Source organism: Corvus cornix, chromosome 2 (assembly GCF_000738735.6).
Source record: "Corvus cornix cornix isolate S_Up_H32 chromosome 2, ASM73873v5, whole genome shotgun sequence".
NCBI lineage: Eukaryota > Metazoa > Chordata > Aves > Passeriformes > Corvidae > Corvus > Corvus cornix.
In genome coordinates this window covers 47,741,576-47,759,550 of record NC_046333.1, presented here as the reverse complement: position 1 = coordinate 47,759,550, position 17,975 = coordinate 47,741,576, and the positions used below count along the sequence as shown (strand labels likewise).

The 17,975-nt window shown below is 40.8% G+C and overlaps 1 protein-coding gene across 1 annotated transcript in view; it reads right to left on the bottom strand.

Moving 5' to 3' along the window:
- RAPGEF5 (Rap guanine nucleotide exchange factor 5) overlaps positions 1–17,975 on the bottom strand; it is a 159,343-nt gene that overhangs the window by 15,732 nt on the left and 125,636 nt on the right. Inside the window, exons 15-23 of the mRNA XM_039570699.1 lie at positions 17,406–17,436; positions 16,395–16,473; positions 13,268–13,417; positions 10,796–10,893; positions 8,905–9,027; positions 7,540–7,718; positions 4,184–4,274; positions 1,478–1,528; positions 294–381 (exon numbers count right to left, since the gene is read on the bottom strand). Coding sequence (XP_039426633.1) covers positions 294–381; positions 1,478–1,528; positions 4,184–4,274; positions 7,540–7,718; positions 8,905–9,027; positions 10,796–10,893; positions 13,268–13,417; positions 16,395–16,473; positions 17,406–17,436 — 890 coding nt within the window. The remainder of the gene's footprint in view (positions 1–293; positions 382–1,477; positions 1,529–4,183; positions 4,275–7,539; positions 7,719–8,904; positions 9,028–10,795; positions 10,894–13,267; positions 13,418–16,394; positions 16,474–17,405; positions 17,437–17,975) is intronic.

Genomic DNA, 17,975 nt, shown 5'->3' with positions numbered 1-17,975 from the left:
TGGTTCAGGGGCTTGCAGGGTCACACTTCTGTACTGAAGAGGATGTGGTCAAAGCAAAAGCTCTATCACAGCTCTATCCATACCTGACAGGACAGTATGAAGTTTTAAAACCTGTGTGAAAATTGGCATCTTCCCCCTGTCTTAAAAGGAAGTTGTTTATTATCCAGACCAAGTGCTGTCCTGTAGATACCATTGTATCTGTCACATACTCATTTTAAGAGCACCTGAAGGAAAAATCACCTTACACTTATTTTAATTAACAACAGTGAAGAGCAGCCAAGCTTTAATGTTACCTTTCAGAAGTAAGGGCATGAAGGGGATTTTCGGAGATTTCATTTTCTTGAATGCATCTCTGTAAGCTTTGTGATTCAGAGAAGGATCCTACAAAACAATTTGAGTAATAGACAGAAAAATCAATAGGCTATAAAAAGAGCAATTCTAAATCCATTACAGACTTATGATCTGAACATGATTTATATATAAAAGGTTTCTTTGGGATACAAGGTAGCTAAAGGTTTTCTAAGCTAGCTGACATGCCAAACTGAACAGGAAAAATAAGCAGTGAAAGGAACAAAAGCAATTATGTTCCTCTAGATGAAGCAGTGCTAAATTGAGAGGAAGCTGCAGAATAGATTCACTTGGACTGCTCTGTAATTTCCCCACAAATTTCTATTAGCAAAATCTCTTACTATATAGCGCAAAAATATGTCTCAGAATATATTGCTAATTAATTTCTTTTTAAAAAAACCAAAACCAACATCACCAAACAGCAACAAAAAAATCCCAACAAAAACTGCTTTAAGATCCATGGAGCACACTGGAGACTTTCAAAGAAAATAAAGTAGTAGGTTTCAGTGGCATTGTGCAGGCAATTCAGAAAGTCATCTCAATTTCCAATGTAAACAAACATTTTTGTACCCCAGCTCAGACAGAATCACTAAAACACATTCATTTATTAATAACTCCAAGTACAGAAGCGTGACAGCCAGTAAAGGCTGGATCTCCTGCTCCCCATGCCAGGCAGTGATCTTACCATGCACCCACTTCCATGACAGCCAGAGGAAACATTTGTTTATTCTGCTTTGATAATGCTGACAAAGACCCTCAAGCCTCAGATTCTGACATTTGTTTTTTAAAACCTGAGCTGGTCTCTTTTCCCCCTGATCTGCAGCACATTGTTTCAGATAAAGGCTGATTAACTACCAGAGCAAAAGAACAGCTCCCAAATTGATGCTGGTGAACCGATAGTACATTTGGCTCTCTCTGCCCTTCCTCCCTCTGTCAGGAACACAGCCTCTTTCCTTCTCATGTTTGCAGACCATCTTGGAGCTCTGGAGAGCCACATGGCCTGCAGCAAATCATGGATCTGACATGACAAGTTCAGCTCCAGACAATAACAGGCAGACTCCAAATAAATTAGGAAGAAGGAAGGCAGGTAAAGCAAGCAATGTTCTTCTGCTGTCAACACCATACTTACCGTCAAACTTTCAAGTTCAGTGAAAAGTTTCTTGAACTTCCCAGGAATTTTCTGAAGCGTGGAAAATGGAGAGGGAAAGAAAAAAAAAGAGAGAGAATTTGATTTAGGCAGAAAAATGCTGAGGCATTTCTTTCCACAAGACTGCTCTGGGTGAAGTGCCTGGTGAAAGCACCAACATGCAGTTAACCTCTGCTCCTCAGCTCCCAGAGCCCTAATTACAGACCATGTTCAGTGCAATGCCAGCAAGGCACTGAGTCCCGCAGCCTCATCTTGGGGACCTGCATCCTTCTTTTATGGAAACTGCTGGTTAGCAGCTGGTTTTATTTTCTTCCTCAGCTTCCATGACTGTGCATTTACCTAAATATCCATATCAAGCTAGAAGCAATAACACAGGCTGAGAATTCAGAAACTAATCACATCCAGGTTAAATAATTTGTTGTAATCAATCTTCCCTGAACATGGGTTCTAGAAATTAACAGGTGCCACACTCAGTGCTGTTTCATACATCATGCCAGTGCTGATCAGGGTTAACACTGGCACAATCTGGTGCCAAAGTGAGACATTTCCTTAATAAACTGACTACTCTGTCTCTGGTATCTGACCCTAATCCCACAGAGAGGTGCACAAAGCACTTTCTAAGGGAGCCCAGACACAAACTGCTGTCTTGCCTTTCCTGCCAACACCTGCTCTACTCCACAAGCATCCACTTCCTTTGTCTCTCAGATGGTTTAATGGATTCACATCACTACACTTAAAGCAATTGTTTTGCAATTTAAATTTTCATGCTTGTATTTCAGACTTGAAGAATGGTGTGTGGACCTTAAAGCCTGTCTATTTTTTCCAACCATAGTAGTTAGTCTAGTAAAAGAGATCCCCTCTTAGTACAAATCCTGTCTTGTCTTTGTCCTTAGATCCTGACAGCCACAGTGACACTACCAAGAGAAAAGAGATTTAGAACAATTAGATTAAGTGGATGTGTACGATTAAAATGCTAAAATGACTGAACATGGAAGTGCAATTGCATGTTTTTTCTATCTTAAATCAGGGAAAGTGAGGCTCATTAAAACACTGGATACTGTAGAAAAAAAAAAGTAGAATATGCTTGGGAACATACTACTTGTTTAAGAAATCACGTGCAGAGCCAATATGATTTAGTGTCTAAATGGCTGCTTAAATTTAGGTTGTTTCATTTACATGTATAAGTAATTATAATTAATTTAAAAACATTGCTCTACTTTCTAAAAGTCACATTACTAATGCAAATAACCTTCTGCTTTTGAAACTTCCAGTGCAATGAAGTTTTACAAATAAAAAAAAGAAAGGATGTGACTTGATAAATATTTTACACACAGAAACATGACATATTTACAGTGGTACATATGCAGATGCACTCTTTGTTCCAACAAGCAACATATTCTGCTCTTCCTGAGAGAAGTCCACCAGCAGTGCATGATCGCCAGAGGCCTCAGCACAGAGCAGAGTTCTGCATGTCTCTGTGCAGGAGAGATCTGTATCATTGCCTTTGAGACCATACTTGGTCTCTTTCACTCTCCTACCAAAGCCAAGAGAAATGGAATGAAGGCAACTCTGAGGAGGAGCCCAGGGCAAATGTTCCCTAGAGGGGTGTTTCAGAGATACCAGCGGCAAGGGGTTTCTGTATCATCGTCCTCAGATATGTATTTTTCTCTAAAACTTTTACTTTATCTCTTATTTAAGTCAGCTCTTCCTTGCCCAAGTCCCTGCAGTCACTGTCGTTTCTCTGTGTGTCAAAGCCGCAGACACACGAGTGATGTTTCCATATGCATGGTTTCAGCTAAGGGGGAAGACTTTGCTCCGGACAGTGTCAGGTAGGTTTGTAAGTCTCTAATGGCCCTTTGGTCTCAGCTGCTGGTGCTCAAGAGTATCTCCAAGGCAGATCACAGCTCTCCTCTCTCACTCTGTATTACAGATTGGTACTTTTGGAGTACTGCCCACCTGTGGTGTTAAGGGCATGAAGGAAGGATAAGGCTTCAACCCATCCCGTGCAATTACTCCTTCCCCAATATTTGGTTCCTCAGAAGATACAGTAAACTTGAAGATGCTATCACTGATTATGGGTACTATGACTCAATATGGACACCACTTGGATGGAAACAAAAAATCCACAACATAAACACAGATCCCAGTGGGACCCTCCTTTAAACATGCTCATGCTCTGTGTAGCAACCAGTAGCTTCTTCAGCAAATAATCTCTGTTCTCCAGTATACTCCTTATTCATGGTTCATTTCCTAACTTTGTTGTTCAAGATGAGCAGCTGAAAAAAAACCTGATGAAAGACAACTAGAGAAGGTTTCTTTCTACTTTGTTGTTTTGCCTTTTTAATTAATTATTCCAAAATAAGGAACTGCTTCCTTGGAGCCACCTTTGTAAGACTTTTTGTTCTAACATCTACTTAAAATGCTAGAATAATTTATTTTGGTTTAAGAGGATAAGGTCTCCATACTTTGTTCTTATTTAAAACTCTGGAAGGACACATTTAGGGGGTTTTTTTAATAGCTGTGTATCTAAGGTTTCAGGTCACAAAGAATTTTCTCCACCAACACTCCCTCCATGTTTGATTTCAGCATGAAAAACCAATAATTAGAAAGAAAAGGTAATTCACCAGTATACAACCTTTGTGCAAAATGGTTTTGACAGCATCTAAAAGATATAAAGATGTGTCTTACCTCCCAGGTCTGAGACAGCCGGCTGACAGATGCAGTGTTGAGACCCATAACAATTGCAAAGAATGAATTCAGATTTCTTTGGGCTTTACAGCTGAGGAATAAAAATATAATATTTTGTGCTCAGAATCAGAGATAAATGGAATGCACAGGGATCCTGGGTTACTGAGTCTCATTTCAACCCTCAGCACTAACATACAATCATCTTCCACATAATGAACTCATTAAATGTCCTCTCATAACCACCTGCAGTCTAGGTGATGGGGTCTCTAAGAAGTTTTTTCGAAAACGTTCTACTGTCTCATCAACCCTGTTGTTGGCAGGTTATTTTTTTTTCCCTTTGCTGTCAAAAGTAATTTTCCCTTTTCAATGTTCAAGTTACTCCCAGCCATCCTTTACCATACAGAATAATTCCTTGACCTCTGTTCTGTTGTATAATAAATATTTTCATCCCCTTTTTCATTTTTTCTGTAAATTGTACAACATAGGATCCTTCAATTTCTCTTTGTGGTTGCAGCCTGCAATCTGCTTTTCCATATTGTTATTATCCTTCCTTGAATTCTTTGTAATTTATTTTAACTCATGTGTTTTCTTCTTTCCTTCACACCTTTCCCAAGTAATGAGACAGTGGGGAGGGAAGAAGAAATATAATTACTGTTCTAAGTCCTTATGCAAGCATAAAACAAACAGCAAATTATTTATTTGGAACAGCACCACATTTTGTCCTTTCTTTTAATTTGTCATCTATTATCACCCAAGGATCTGTCACAGCACTGTTCTTTACAATCATGCATTTACTTCTTCAGCTCAGTATTAGCATTCTGTAGCTGAATTACTTGGCATCTATCTAAATTAAATCTTACCCTACTGTTGTTTGCACATGCCACTAGACTCCTTAGATAATTCTTTTTTTTTTCTATCTATCCTCCAATGCATTTGCAATCCCTCATCATTTTTATTGTCTGAAAATCTGGTTAGTGTTCAATTTACATAGGCCTATAAACCAGTTGCAGCTAGTACTGGTTCCAGTACAGGTCCTGATGGAATTTGCTCAATACCTCTATTTTTTGACATTTTACCACATACAATCACACTATGCTTATTTCTAGTTCATCTTCTAGTCCATTAGGAAACTTGAAATCCTTAAATACTGAGTTCTTTTCAAACAAAAATACTGCCCTGTCTCTTGCAGATTTTTGAAGATCATACAAATATATGGGTGCATTTGTGTGTGAGAGTGAGAATCCTCTTTTAAGATAATTTTAAGTATGAATGAATCCACTGGCTTCACTGGGATTTATCACCAGGGAAAAGTACATGCCAAGGCCTTGGCCTGGAAAATGGCCAGAACTTGTTACAAGTTTTATAAAGCCTGCCCTTATCACTGTGTACTATCTTGAGACAGTGTATTTCTCACTTCACTTCAGCTGTCTTAAAGTTAATCCTAACTTTGTTGCTTAGATCCTTTTTATCATTAAAGCCAGGCAGCTCCCAAAGGCAACTCATTTCAAAACAAGGAAGGTGTCCAATGCAGCCTGCATAAACTGTCTGTTGGGTGGGCCCATTCCTCACAGCAAGCTGTAGAGAGAAGGAATGTCTCTTACAGTCAGCCACTGCTTGCCCGGGGAGCAAAAAGGCTGCTGTTATAATTTATTTATTCTAACCTTACATTGACTTGTTTCTTTAACTCCCCAGGATGTTAATTCCTAATAACATGCTAATTAATTTGCTTTATTGAACCCCTTGTTTCCTCTTTTAGACTAATCATCAACAGAAGCATATGGATTTGTTTTTCAAAAACTCTGTCTCCCTTTTATGTGTTGACACTCTTGTGTAAAATGCTTTTATTTTCTTCAGGCGTTCCTCAACAGCAAAGCACACAGATGATGAACATGAAATCTTAGTCCTGGTGCTTTCCTGGCCAGAGGAATATCACAGACAAAGATTCCTGGCTGAATCTGTGAGCAGAGAACAGGGAACAGCCAGAGCTGTTCATAGTTCCCTACCTCTCTGCCTTAGTCATAAACGAAACAGGAGGGCTGCTTGGTTTGTGTCTCAAACAAAATGATGCACACCATCTTTCCACCCTAAATGTTCCCCGGTCATCAACTCTTCCAGAACTGATGAGATACAGCGGTGTGTTCATTTAGAAAGCAGCTTTTATGACTAAAAAAAAAAAATCCTGTGGAAACTACACACTCGCTTATTTCATCACCTACATTTTCCAGGGCAGGAGCTTCCGCAGCGCACTGGGAGAGCCTGTCTACTCTTTAGGGACAACGGTATTCAGTCTCCGTAACTTTGGCTTTTCACTTAATGGAATCAACAAAAATAGGGCAACACTTTAGTCTGGTAACAAATACATTCTTATTCATGTGGGACAGACACAAAACTCTTCTTGGGTGCAAATTAATGCTACAGTGGTGCAAGCAAGTCACATAGAACCAACCATTTTTTGGCCACTGATATGGCAGAAAATGAACATATTACTGGATACCACACAACTTACAAACTCCCTCAGATCACATTTATGAGTTACACTAGATTAGATTAGAAGAATTAATTTCTCTAAAGGCAGTGCTTCAGCAGAGAACAGTCCTTTGTATGTAAGTGCCCTGCAAATTAAATCAGCCCAGTCGATGAAGGGAACAAGTTATACAGTTTCCATGGACATGCATATTCAAATATTGCAGAAGACCAACAAGTGGAGAGAGAGGTGAGGAGGATGACTGCACATACTTAAATTGCTCCATTTCCTTGGTTACTAAGACAGAGAGTCATTACAGAGAAAAGAAATCTCTGTGTATAGTATATATTTGTATTCTGCAAGGCACAGAACAAATGCCAGTACTATTTAGTAACAGTGGAAGAGTAGACTGTCAAACCTAATACATGAAGATACCTACCCCTCCTATAAGTAAAAGAGTACTCCAGAGAGGATCACATGGGGCAACAGCTTACTGCAGTTAGGTTCCTCTCCAGGGGTAGGACTTCCAAATTTATAACAGAGTGTTTTGGTTTTTACCTAGTCTTGTGTGATGGTTTTGCTGCCTAAATAGTTGTCAAATGGTGCTCAGGTTATCTCAGCTAAGGAAGGAGCTACCTCTGCACCATCAGGGATGTTGCAGCTGACACTGCAGACACAACAGCTAAGCTACCAGGGAAGATTTGAGCAGCATATACTCAACCATGTCTAGTTTTGACCAGGGCCTGCTGTTGGACTATTGTATTTAGGTATGCTTACTACACTATCAAAACACAGGATGACAAATTAATTTTCTTTCCTTGCCTCTCCACCTACTTTTTGCCAAACAAAACATGTGAATACAAGGATTTCTGTTGCAAAGCTAGTAACTTACTGGGCAGCAATCTTGATGAACTTTTTCACTAGCTGCACACGTTTGCAGAGCTGGCTACAGAGCAGTATCTCGGTGGCAACCCAAAGCTGGACCTCGTTGCATCTTTGAAGCAGAAGACTGAGATTCTCTGTGTTTTCAGCACTGCCCTGTCTGCTGAACGTGAAGTATATCAGCTCTTGCTGGAAGACATTGACAACATCATTAGGGATATGAAAACAATTTAAATATAAATGAACTATAAATTATTTGTAAGTATGGTTTTGAAACAAGGTCTGGTCACAAATGGTTATTTTTTCATTATCCATGAGCCAATCTCAAAAGCTTCAGGTTTGGCTCAGAAAAATCTAGAGATGTTTACAGAAGGCAGATGGACTGGAAGTCCTGCAAGATACGCCCTTTTTGTGAGAATTCCTGCAGTTCCACTTCTGGCTATAGCCAGGTAAATGACATCAACAGTCTACTTCTGTATTTCATCACTTCCGTTCCAGTATGAAAAAGTAACCATACCAAACCACTGCAGAATCTGAAAAATCTCTATTCAAACTTGTTTCTATATTAGCAAATTTTTAATCAAGAGAGGTGTGGGTCTTGATTTCTGTTCAAAAAAAACCCCCAAGCTTGGCCAGTTCCAAATTCACAGTGTCTAAACTGACTAAAAGAACCCAAAATGAAAGAAAAGGAAAGCATCTGATGAAAAGCAAGGGAATTTCACATTCATTTTCTCTGAAAGCCAACATGCTTTTCAGTGAATGGTATTTTCAAGAGAGATTTTCTGCTGTTAACTGTGTGTTTTACTCAGCAACTCAAACCAGAACCTATCAAAGTCACTGAAACAACCCAATGGGCCTTGAAGTGCACCATTATCCCATTTAATAAAGCCTGCCCAGTATTTTTCATCCCACTGAAGCCTAACACGAACAGTAATGTGACCATCTAAATTGCTGAAACAGTGAATTCTTTTGTGGCTGAAGTGATATGAAAGACAGCTATTTGTGGAATCCTGTATTTACTGAAACACTATCAAGTGCATAAGACATTTTGCATATGTAACATATTCACAGAGAGGGTTTTTAGAAAATGTTCATGGTCTTTTACTCTCTTGAGGCAAATCTCAATAAAACACATCAGGTATACAGGGAGCGTATGAGATGCTCGAACACAGGAAAGTTACAAACCCTTGACAATTCCTTTCAGTCTCAAGGACTGCAAGATAACTCTTGGACCTGTCACCCTACTGAAAGCTGCCAATCATGCTGTCATGACAGGGAACCAAGCACCCAGGAACACCAGTGCTCCAAAATGCATCACCATGGCACAACACTGCAATACAGTAATATACCTGGAAATGGATGTGGCACTTTTTACCTCATGAATTGCATTGAAGAGGCTCCAGTCAAAGTTTGTTAGTTCTAAGGCAAGATCCCAGGTGTTAATTCCCAAAATCCTCACAGATCTCTGCTGCAATTCCTCATTTTCAGAAAATGGGTTCTAAACGAATAGACAAGAGCAAAAAGTATTCCTCAAGAAATGCCAAAGATTCTGCAATGAAACAGTTACTGGACTAAGTTACCAAACAGAGCTGAGTAAGTAATCTTCTCTAAGTGCACTCTGAGGGCTTTTTTTCCCACTAATCAAAATTAAGGAGCTATAACCTATCTAATAAATAGCTTGAAATGGGAAATGGGTCAATAGGATCAATGATTTGCTTTGGAGAGTGAGGCCTTCTCCCTCTCTCCTTCTCTCTCCCTCTCCCAACCTTTAATATAAAACACCAGCCAAGCAGACAGCATAATGAAAATAAAATCCCTGAAACTATCAGAAAATAAAATCTAAATTAAGACATCAGTAATTTTCTGATATAAAAGAATCATTCTGAAAACACATTAGATTTAGAATAAATACACATAACTTGCCCTCCAGTCTGCTTTTACAAATAACATAAATCCATACATTTTATGATTAATCTACCCCAAATGTAATCAACAAAGAGTAAAATGTTGTGGGTTCTGATTCATAAAAGTTACTTAGTATATTATGTGGAGTGCTGTGGTATTGCTGGTGTTCAGGGTCATTTGACATTTCCATTTTTAGCTTGGATTTTCAAAGTTTTGCGTTTCTCTCGGCTTTTTTAACCTCATCAGTCTGAAACTTGGTACATGAACCATCTGCCAAGATGAAAGATTATTCTTACCAGTTAAGCCATTACTTTGGTGCTATATTTCTGACAGTTACAGCAAGTTTTGCAATTTTTATTACGTAACTAATGAAACTAGGTTGGCTGTCACCTGTCTGCACTGGAAACCTTCCCTTAATATTCACATTTTTAGAGGTGGCTCTAATGCTGGAGATAATGGAGCTGACAGATTACAATAATAGTGGCATGTCAGCTCTTCAGGGCACATTGATCCAACAAAACGTAAATAGACATTTCTCATCCTGAGGATGAATGCACAGATCCTGGAGGTACTGACACCATGTAGAAGTCAGTTGCGATACAGTCCCTGCTCTTTCCTGAAAACATCTGCACAATTAGCAGAAAACTATTGAAACAGCAAAGTGCCTGACTGTGCCTGCCTCACTGAGATTTTGGGAAAACATGGAGGGAGGGAGGTCGCAATCCTGGTTTCTGAAGACAGAGGGAAGGATGAGAGAGATCTGCTGCCTCTCAATCTGCTCACCTTCCCAGCCCCAGCGAGAGGATGGAGTGACAGACAGGCAGAAGTAAGGGAGGACACACCACCAGTGATATACACCAGCTAACCACGTGGCTGCCACAACACTGGGGTTGCACTGATGGGTCTGGTGGAACTCACACAACATCTATTTCTACATGTAGTAATTCCATGGAATTTGTCCACCACTTTGTATGATAATGTACCAGCCACTCTAAGTGCTACAGAGGCACAAGGCAGGTTGGGGAGGAGAGAGTCACAAGAGCCCTGAATAATCCTCATCCCATCCATTCTGGTACACACACAGGTCAGCTTTTCCAGGCTGATGTAGATTGAAGGATTTAAGCTGTACAGAAGCTTTGGTTTATTTAAAATTGATGAACAAATTCCATTACTGTTCAGTCAAATAACTGCTGTTAATGAAAGATTTTTTTTTTTTTAGGAATAGAGCAGCTCAGTGGTAAGCTTTACTAAGGAAGCAAAAAGTAAATTCTGCATTGGAAAAGCCCTCTGAGAGAAATACTAATGTTTTGATTTGGAGTCAGACAAACAAAAAATGGGAAACATACAATCCTGATCCTTACCAAAGAATCAGTCAGATCTTTTCGGTATACAAACATACGACTGGATGACTCCAAAGATTTTGAGATGGCCAAGTCATTTGGTTGTAGTTCATGTTTTTCTGTAAAAACAGCAAACAAAACACACAAGTTTCAGAAGAGGAATAAAAGCTGCATATGAGAAATAAAGGTACAGTTGTATCTGTGATGCCACATCGACTCCTTAGAAAGTAACTAAGCACCCAATTCAGTCTCTGTGGGGACCCATTATCTCCATCCTGCTCAGGCAAGATAAAGGCAAGAGATCTCTGAAGGACTAGAGCACAGAAGCTTCCTGCTTTTGCTTTCAAACTGCACTTCACATAGAATAGATAGAAGCCCTGAAATCATCTAGTCTAGCCTCCTATGCCTTATAGAACATTTAATTTCAACCCAGTGTATCTAGTATAAATGTAGTGACTTTTGTTAGAGCAGAGGGTCTCAGCCTCCAGAGGCTGAGCTGTTGTGTGTCACTGGAGACAAAACCGGGTGTGGAGATGAAATCAGCAGCCACAGCCATTCAACAGGAAAAGTTTAAAGGATCCCAACACCATGAAATTCATCCCACAGAGCAGCGCTCAGGAGTCCTTTATTACACAGTATTTACACTAATTCTTCTAGACCTAGAGTAATTAACTTAGGAAATATCTGGGTAAAAGCGCAGGACACAGGTGGCAAAGAGAAAGGACTTTTTTTTCCTCCACTCCAGAGTACTGGTTCAGTTCTGTGGAATCTTGAATGAACTAGAGAAAGATGGGGGGAAAAATAAAGCAAAACCCCAAACACAGCTTAAAAACTGCCCTGCGAAAACGTTCACTTCCTGCGAGCTCCAAGTAATCCTCTGGAGACCTGATACATGGGAGACCCAAAACTACTGCAAGACCACTGAGAGCTACCCTGGACTCTGCATTGCCCATGAGGAGTAGGACTAGGAGGAGTCTAAGAGCCAGACATAATTTCAGACAGTTTTCCCTTTTATCCATGCTCACTTATCCATTGATACACAGATACATTATGCTGAACTATCATTATGTTTTTTCAAGGTAATTTTGAATAAAGAGCTTGCTTGTCCATTATTGGAGTACAATAAAAACAGGTTCTCCAGTGCTCATACTGCTGCCCTGCAAGTGGATGAAAGACATGAGTTCTAAGTCACACAAATAGCAAAAACACAAAGCAGAAAAAAAAGCATAGTAGGTTGGTGTTTATCACTTGCAGTACAGGATGCATAAGAAGATACTGAACTTGTATTTCCAATTAACTCAGGCAACATAACTAAATAACATTTTAGGGGTTACAAAGGTCATGTACAAATGGCTTTCCTACTATACCTGCATTTTATTTACTGTTTCTCATTGAACAACCAAGTGGCAACCACTTCTATTTTGTGGCTTTCCTGGGAACCAATATAGTATATTTCATTATTTATGAATGGTTGGTCTTCTTTAGCTAAGCAGGCAGTTAGAACCAGATTTATTGCTATCAGATCAAAACTTGCCCTGCTCTTGAATAGGAGAGAAAGACCTGAAAAACAGCAGCACAGTGATTTTGCAGTGCTGTGAAATGCACAGGAGGTGAGTTTGGGCACACGAGGGTAAAAAGAGTATGCCTGAAAATGATGTAGCCTGGATGGCCAGGACACCCATGTGTAATGCTCCCAATGGCTGCTCTGTGCCCAGGCTTTCCATAACCAGAGCAGGGCACCATCTCCCTCCCACCCACACCAGTGTACTCAAAAGTATGTTTCTTTAACTGAGCCCAGCATGGGGGAAAAAAATGTGACCTTCCAGTTCTGAATCAAAGATATAAACGGAACAAGTCAGCACTTGTGTGTATTTCATTTAACTAGACTGACAAACAAGTAGCAATGAGTTCATCCTTTGTCTTAGGGGATCAACAACAACTAATGTTATCTGAGAATACTGCCAAGATATTCTACACTAAAACAATAGGCAAAAGGTGTCAGTTGTAAGGAAGAGTGCTTACAAAATATTGCTGAGATTGCTCTCAGTATCTCAATTGTGCAAACACATCTTCTTCCTTTCTCCTCAAGAATTTTTGTTACCCCTGCCATAGATGAGGAAAACAGCCATGCATAGAGTATTTGCTATTCCCTTCTATATTTTTAAAGCAAACCATGCCTCATTGCCTTCAAAATTAATTTAAATTCCAAAGTAGCAGATTCATCTTTGGAAAAGGAATAAAACCGTGCAATACTGCTGGAGAGTGAGAGTTCTTTACACTCCCTTCCCAGCCAGGAGATGCTACATCCCACAGTACCCAAGAAAGAGCTGTTACCATGGAAACAAGTCTCTGGGAAGCAGCTCCTCATTGTTCCCCTGGTCATCCAGCTGTGGGCCCATAGAGGAACAGCTGTATCCTTGCATCAGAAAATGTCAGCCCTCCCTTACCTGATGCAATAAAAGGTAAATAATCAGATGTAGGGAAGTTATTTACCACCAGAGAATGAGACTGTCACCAGCGCCAACTCCTCCTCGGGGTACTGGATCTTTTCTGCCACGATCTTCAGTATCTCCTGAGCTGAAGTAGACACTTGAGCTTTCACACTGACATAGGAGTGCTCTGTTATATACACGCGGCAGAAAACTGCACAAAGGAAGAAAGACATGCTCAGCTGTAGGCAGAGATACCCGAACAGTGCAAGGAACAAACCTGCAGACCCCACCACAGCAATGCCTCAGCTGCCTGGCTACTGCAGGAAGGGCAGTCACTGCACCCTGACACAAAGGACATGAAACTAACCATAAACATCACCATTTCCCACCTCCCCACCTCCTGTTCCTGGGAATGAGAGAGGCAAGCAAATGGAAACACAGACTCCCACAGCAGTATCTATTTAAGACTTCCTACCCTGAGGATTTGACACTGACAACCTCCTTCACTGCCTGTCTTCTCTGCAAACTCAGCTGTTGCCATCTTTTCTCCCTCAATTTTAGGTTCAGATAAATCACTGTCCTTTCAGTATATTTCATATCTGCTGCAGAAATTATTTTGAACCTCCACTTCCACCTGGAACAGGAAGCTTTGCAAGAACAGTGCTCCCAGATTTTCATCCACTCCTGATAGCTTATCTGTCTAGACATCTAAACTACTTGCATTGCCAGAGTATTTTAGCACCAGCAGAGACTGCCCAAACAGCCATACAATCAGTTCTGACAACTCATTTCCTGAATCACAAGCAGCACATATAAATGGGACTGGTTTAGGGAAATTCCCCGGGCTCACTACCTCTACTGAGGTCCATGAGTTGGTTCAGCTCTGGGAATGCTGTGGTCAGCTCAGCAATTACCTTTTTCTGCTACAAAAAGGGATGTACACTCTCTCTGCCTGCCAGAATTTTAGGTTTACATCTTTTTCTGAGTTTGCCCTAGCTAGTTCTTTGAAATACAGCTGCCACACTTAAAGCGGAAGAAACTGAGCTGCAGACTTGCATAAATATTTTTAAAATTACATTTGCTAATCAGAATTGTCACAGCTCTTGGTTTCACACTCACTTCAGTGCTTAATTAAACTTTCCATTTCCTTCTACTCTGGCACTGCTTATTATAGACAGGCTGCTACCATGCCAATACAGGACAACTTTTTCTTCTCCATAACTGTTGTATTTTTTTGATTATCTTTACTGACAGATGTATGTAGCAATAGCTCTTTGCTTGTCCTACGGATCTTCATGGCTTCGGGGCACTTTCATTAGTGAAGATTATGCCAGAAGCAGCTAAGAACTCTATCCTTTAGAATAGGGATTTTTTTTCCTGTTGTAGTAAAGAAAAAATGAATATGAGAATGAAGGAGGAACTTAACATTGAGTATTGGGGAAAAATAAGTCATTTGATTTTATAATTCCCTTTTAACCGGTCTCTGCTGACAGAGAGTAAATGAGATGCTCATGGCAGAATCTCTCATCAGAATGGATACACATCATGAAAACAGAGACATCCAATTGCACTTTAAATTACTAGGTAGAAAAATAAATTTTTAAAAAATCTGACAGGAATATCTGGACTCCAAATGCAGAGTGACACACCTTGCTTAGAGTGAATTTGTTTGAAATGTCCTCTCTGCCATTTGCAAAGGGACAATGACAGCAATGTCAATTTATAAATGGGCTATTGGTCTATCCTTTCTTTAACACTGAACTAAATCAACCCACAGGTCAGGTGCTCAAGCACAACCACCATAGTGACCCTCCTCCTCACACCTCTCCAACGTTCCATCGGTGGTATCCCATCTTTTGGGATGGACCATGTCATCTCTTCCAGGAGCCTGTGCTGCTCCTCTGTGAGAAGGAGGGAATGCCAGGGGGAGGAAGTGGCCATGGGCTGCAAGCTGTCCTGGTAATGATTGCAATAGAGGATAAAACACCTCTGGTCAAGTGGCATGGTGAATCTCAGTCAGACTCATCCACCACAAGCACCATCAGTCAGACAGCACTCCACCACACAGGATTAGATGTCACCCTCTGCATCTGTCTCTCCCTTCCCCAAAGTCACTTAGGCTATTTCATTCCATCATAGTTCATGGCTCCTGCTCTCAAGGAGTGAGACAAAAGCAATTTAACTCAGTCAGGACTGGCCTTGCTGAGTTCTGTCCTGGTGACTGTCCCACCACAGTTATATGGTCTGTCCCCTCTCTCGTGCCAGTCCTCTTTCCTTTCCAGTCACCCACAAGCTGTGTCCACCTTTGAAAGAAGAATGAGTGTGGGGGTTCTCATCCAGAAAGACCATTTTTAGAAGAAGCCTTGGAAACAAACCTCAAAACCCCCTACATTTGAAGCACAAAAAGAGGATTATCTATCAGCAGCACGTACTGTGCAAATCTTTCTACTTGGCATCGAACGAGCTCAGTTTTTATTCTGTCACAAATGAGCACTAAAAATACCCTGACTTCAAGTGAACTTCCGGAGTTTTGTTCCCAGTAAGAAATGAAGATACACTGTCAAGGAGCGAGGCTGCCAGGTAGGAGGTCCTTCTGCCGTCCCCTGCTCGTGTACACAGTGTTCTCTCTGCCTCCTTCCTCGTACAGGCATTACAGGAGGATGACAGCCTCACTACGTTACTGTATTGGTAGTAATGGAGGGAGATCGCTTTTGAAATGGCTGACATTAAAGTGAAGTGGCAGCTGCACTCCATGCAGAGATGATTTTGAGCAGAGAAGGAACTAAGGCACATTCCCAGAGTTAGCAGATCCTGGACCATTTCATGTGACAGGCTTATTTGTTCACCTTTCACAACCAAGATATAGGTCAAGAGACCGAGAGCATGAAATGGAGCACAAGTAATGCCTGGTGGAGGGGCTGCCAGCACACCTGGGAGGCACACAGGACTGAGACAGGGGTGCTGGAGGAACCGGACAGGGCAAAAACCCCTTGAGATACCATGGCACTGTTGACCCCTGTAAGCCAGGAGGAAGGAAGGTAAACTTGCACAGCCAAATATTTCTTCTTTTGTGTCCCCAAGGTCCTATTCAAAAACTGTATGTCAGTTAAAGAATATTTACACTGAAGTCCTTGAGAAACAATTTTACAGTTTTTGAGCTTTTCCTCCACTCTTTCATTTATACTCACTTTCTTCTGTTTCATTCATGGTTCCTCTTTGCTGCAGCCAGTTCTCCTTTACACTGAACTGGTGGAAAAAGGTTTTATTCTGTGAGGGAGTGGAAAAGAAAGAAAGAAAGAAAAAAAAAGACAACAGTGATTTTTTGCATCCCTGCTGTTTACAAAGCAGTAATTCACAGAATACAGCATTCAACCCATACGTCTGGCCAAAAGGTTTCTGTATAGGAAGTACACCCACCCTTTCTTCGAGCAGTAAACTGGGAGTTGCCTTACTAAATTATGGCCAAGGTGGGGATTTTGGAGGAAGTAGGACATGCCAAGGCTAAGGAGCCTGCACAATTCAAAGTTTTCTGTAGTCATGTTCAGAGCCCACTTCTTATACATTTATTCTTACAGACATTTCCCATGTACCAATCAGCCTATTTAGCAATTTCACTACAATCTCATGTTCTGCCTTCCACATTTTTGCAGTAACATTTTAAGCTTATTACACACTTCAGCTTCAGTCCAGTAAAATTGACGAGCACAGCAATTCACCTCTGAGCAGTCTGTACGCCAACTTTCTCTGGCTCCAGCTTCTCCCTCCAATTAAATAGACAGATTCATGTTCCTCTCTTTTTGTCTGTCCCTGTCACAACAAATCCGCCCTTTGCTCTGTTTACTTGACATCCATGTCAATGCCTATGTTCAGCCTGGTTTGCCCAGCTTGCTACATCCCTCTAGCTCAGTGGGGACACACTCCAAGGCCTCTCCTGAATTTTGACATCTCAAAGCATCTTGTTAAGATGCTAATACTGTCACAGCCACTGCAGGTTAGCTCACATCCTGATATCCAGGCTGCACTCAAAGGAAAAAAAAAATTCCTTAAGCAGCATTGCAGGTCACTGACATGTCCTGTCATGTTTTTGGTCACCAGTCACTTTCGGTTAAGAAGCCAAGAAAAGAGAGGGAAGTGGGCAGAGTGGGAAGAAGTGAGATGGTAAGTTATCTAGCAATCAGCAACAATGAGGTTGGCATTACCTTTCGATGAGGTGAATACTCATCTACAGTGCTGAAACAAAAAGGAAAATCTCAATTATTCTTTCCAGCCAAAGTTTAGGAACAGGAAGTTTTAGCTATTACAAAGTTTACAACATCAGAAAGTTTTTAACACTAAATGGTCACTGCAGAAAGGCTGCAGAGGTTCTTCAGGAAACACTAAAGGCATCTGGCTCAGCCAGAGAACTTTCCTTTGACTTGTATAATCAATGTAGTGAAAATGTTGCCAGCCCATGAGCTGTTGGAGTAGGCAAACACAGCAGTCAGGGTCACCCTCAAGGGCATCGCTCCTTCCACTTCCCCAGCAGCCAAACCATGGAAACAACCTCCATTTGTTGAAAAACATGCCAATTAAATATCTTTCATAGATGCCATAATTATTAGTAAAATAATAACTCTGAGATTACTATTCCAAGTGATTTGCTTCTCAGTACTGTGGAGGGAATGAAGGTACCATCTGAAGTCACAGATTGCAACTTCTGAGAGAATTTTTGCCAGCTTATCCACAAACTATTGCTCTGCTTGTAAGTAATCCCAAATGAAATTGATGGG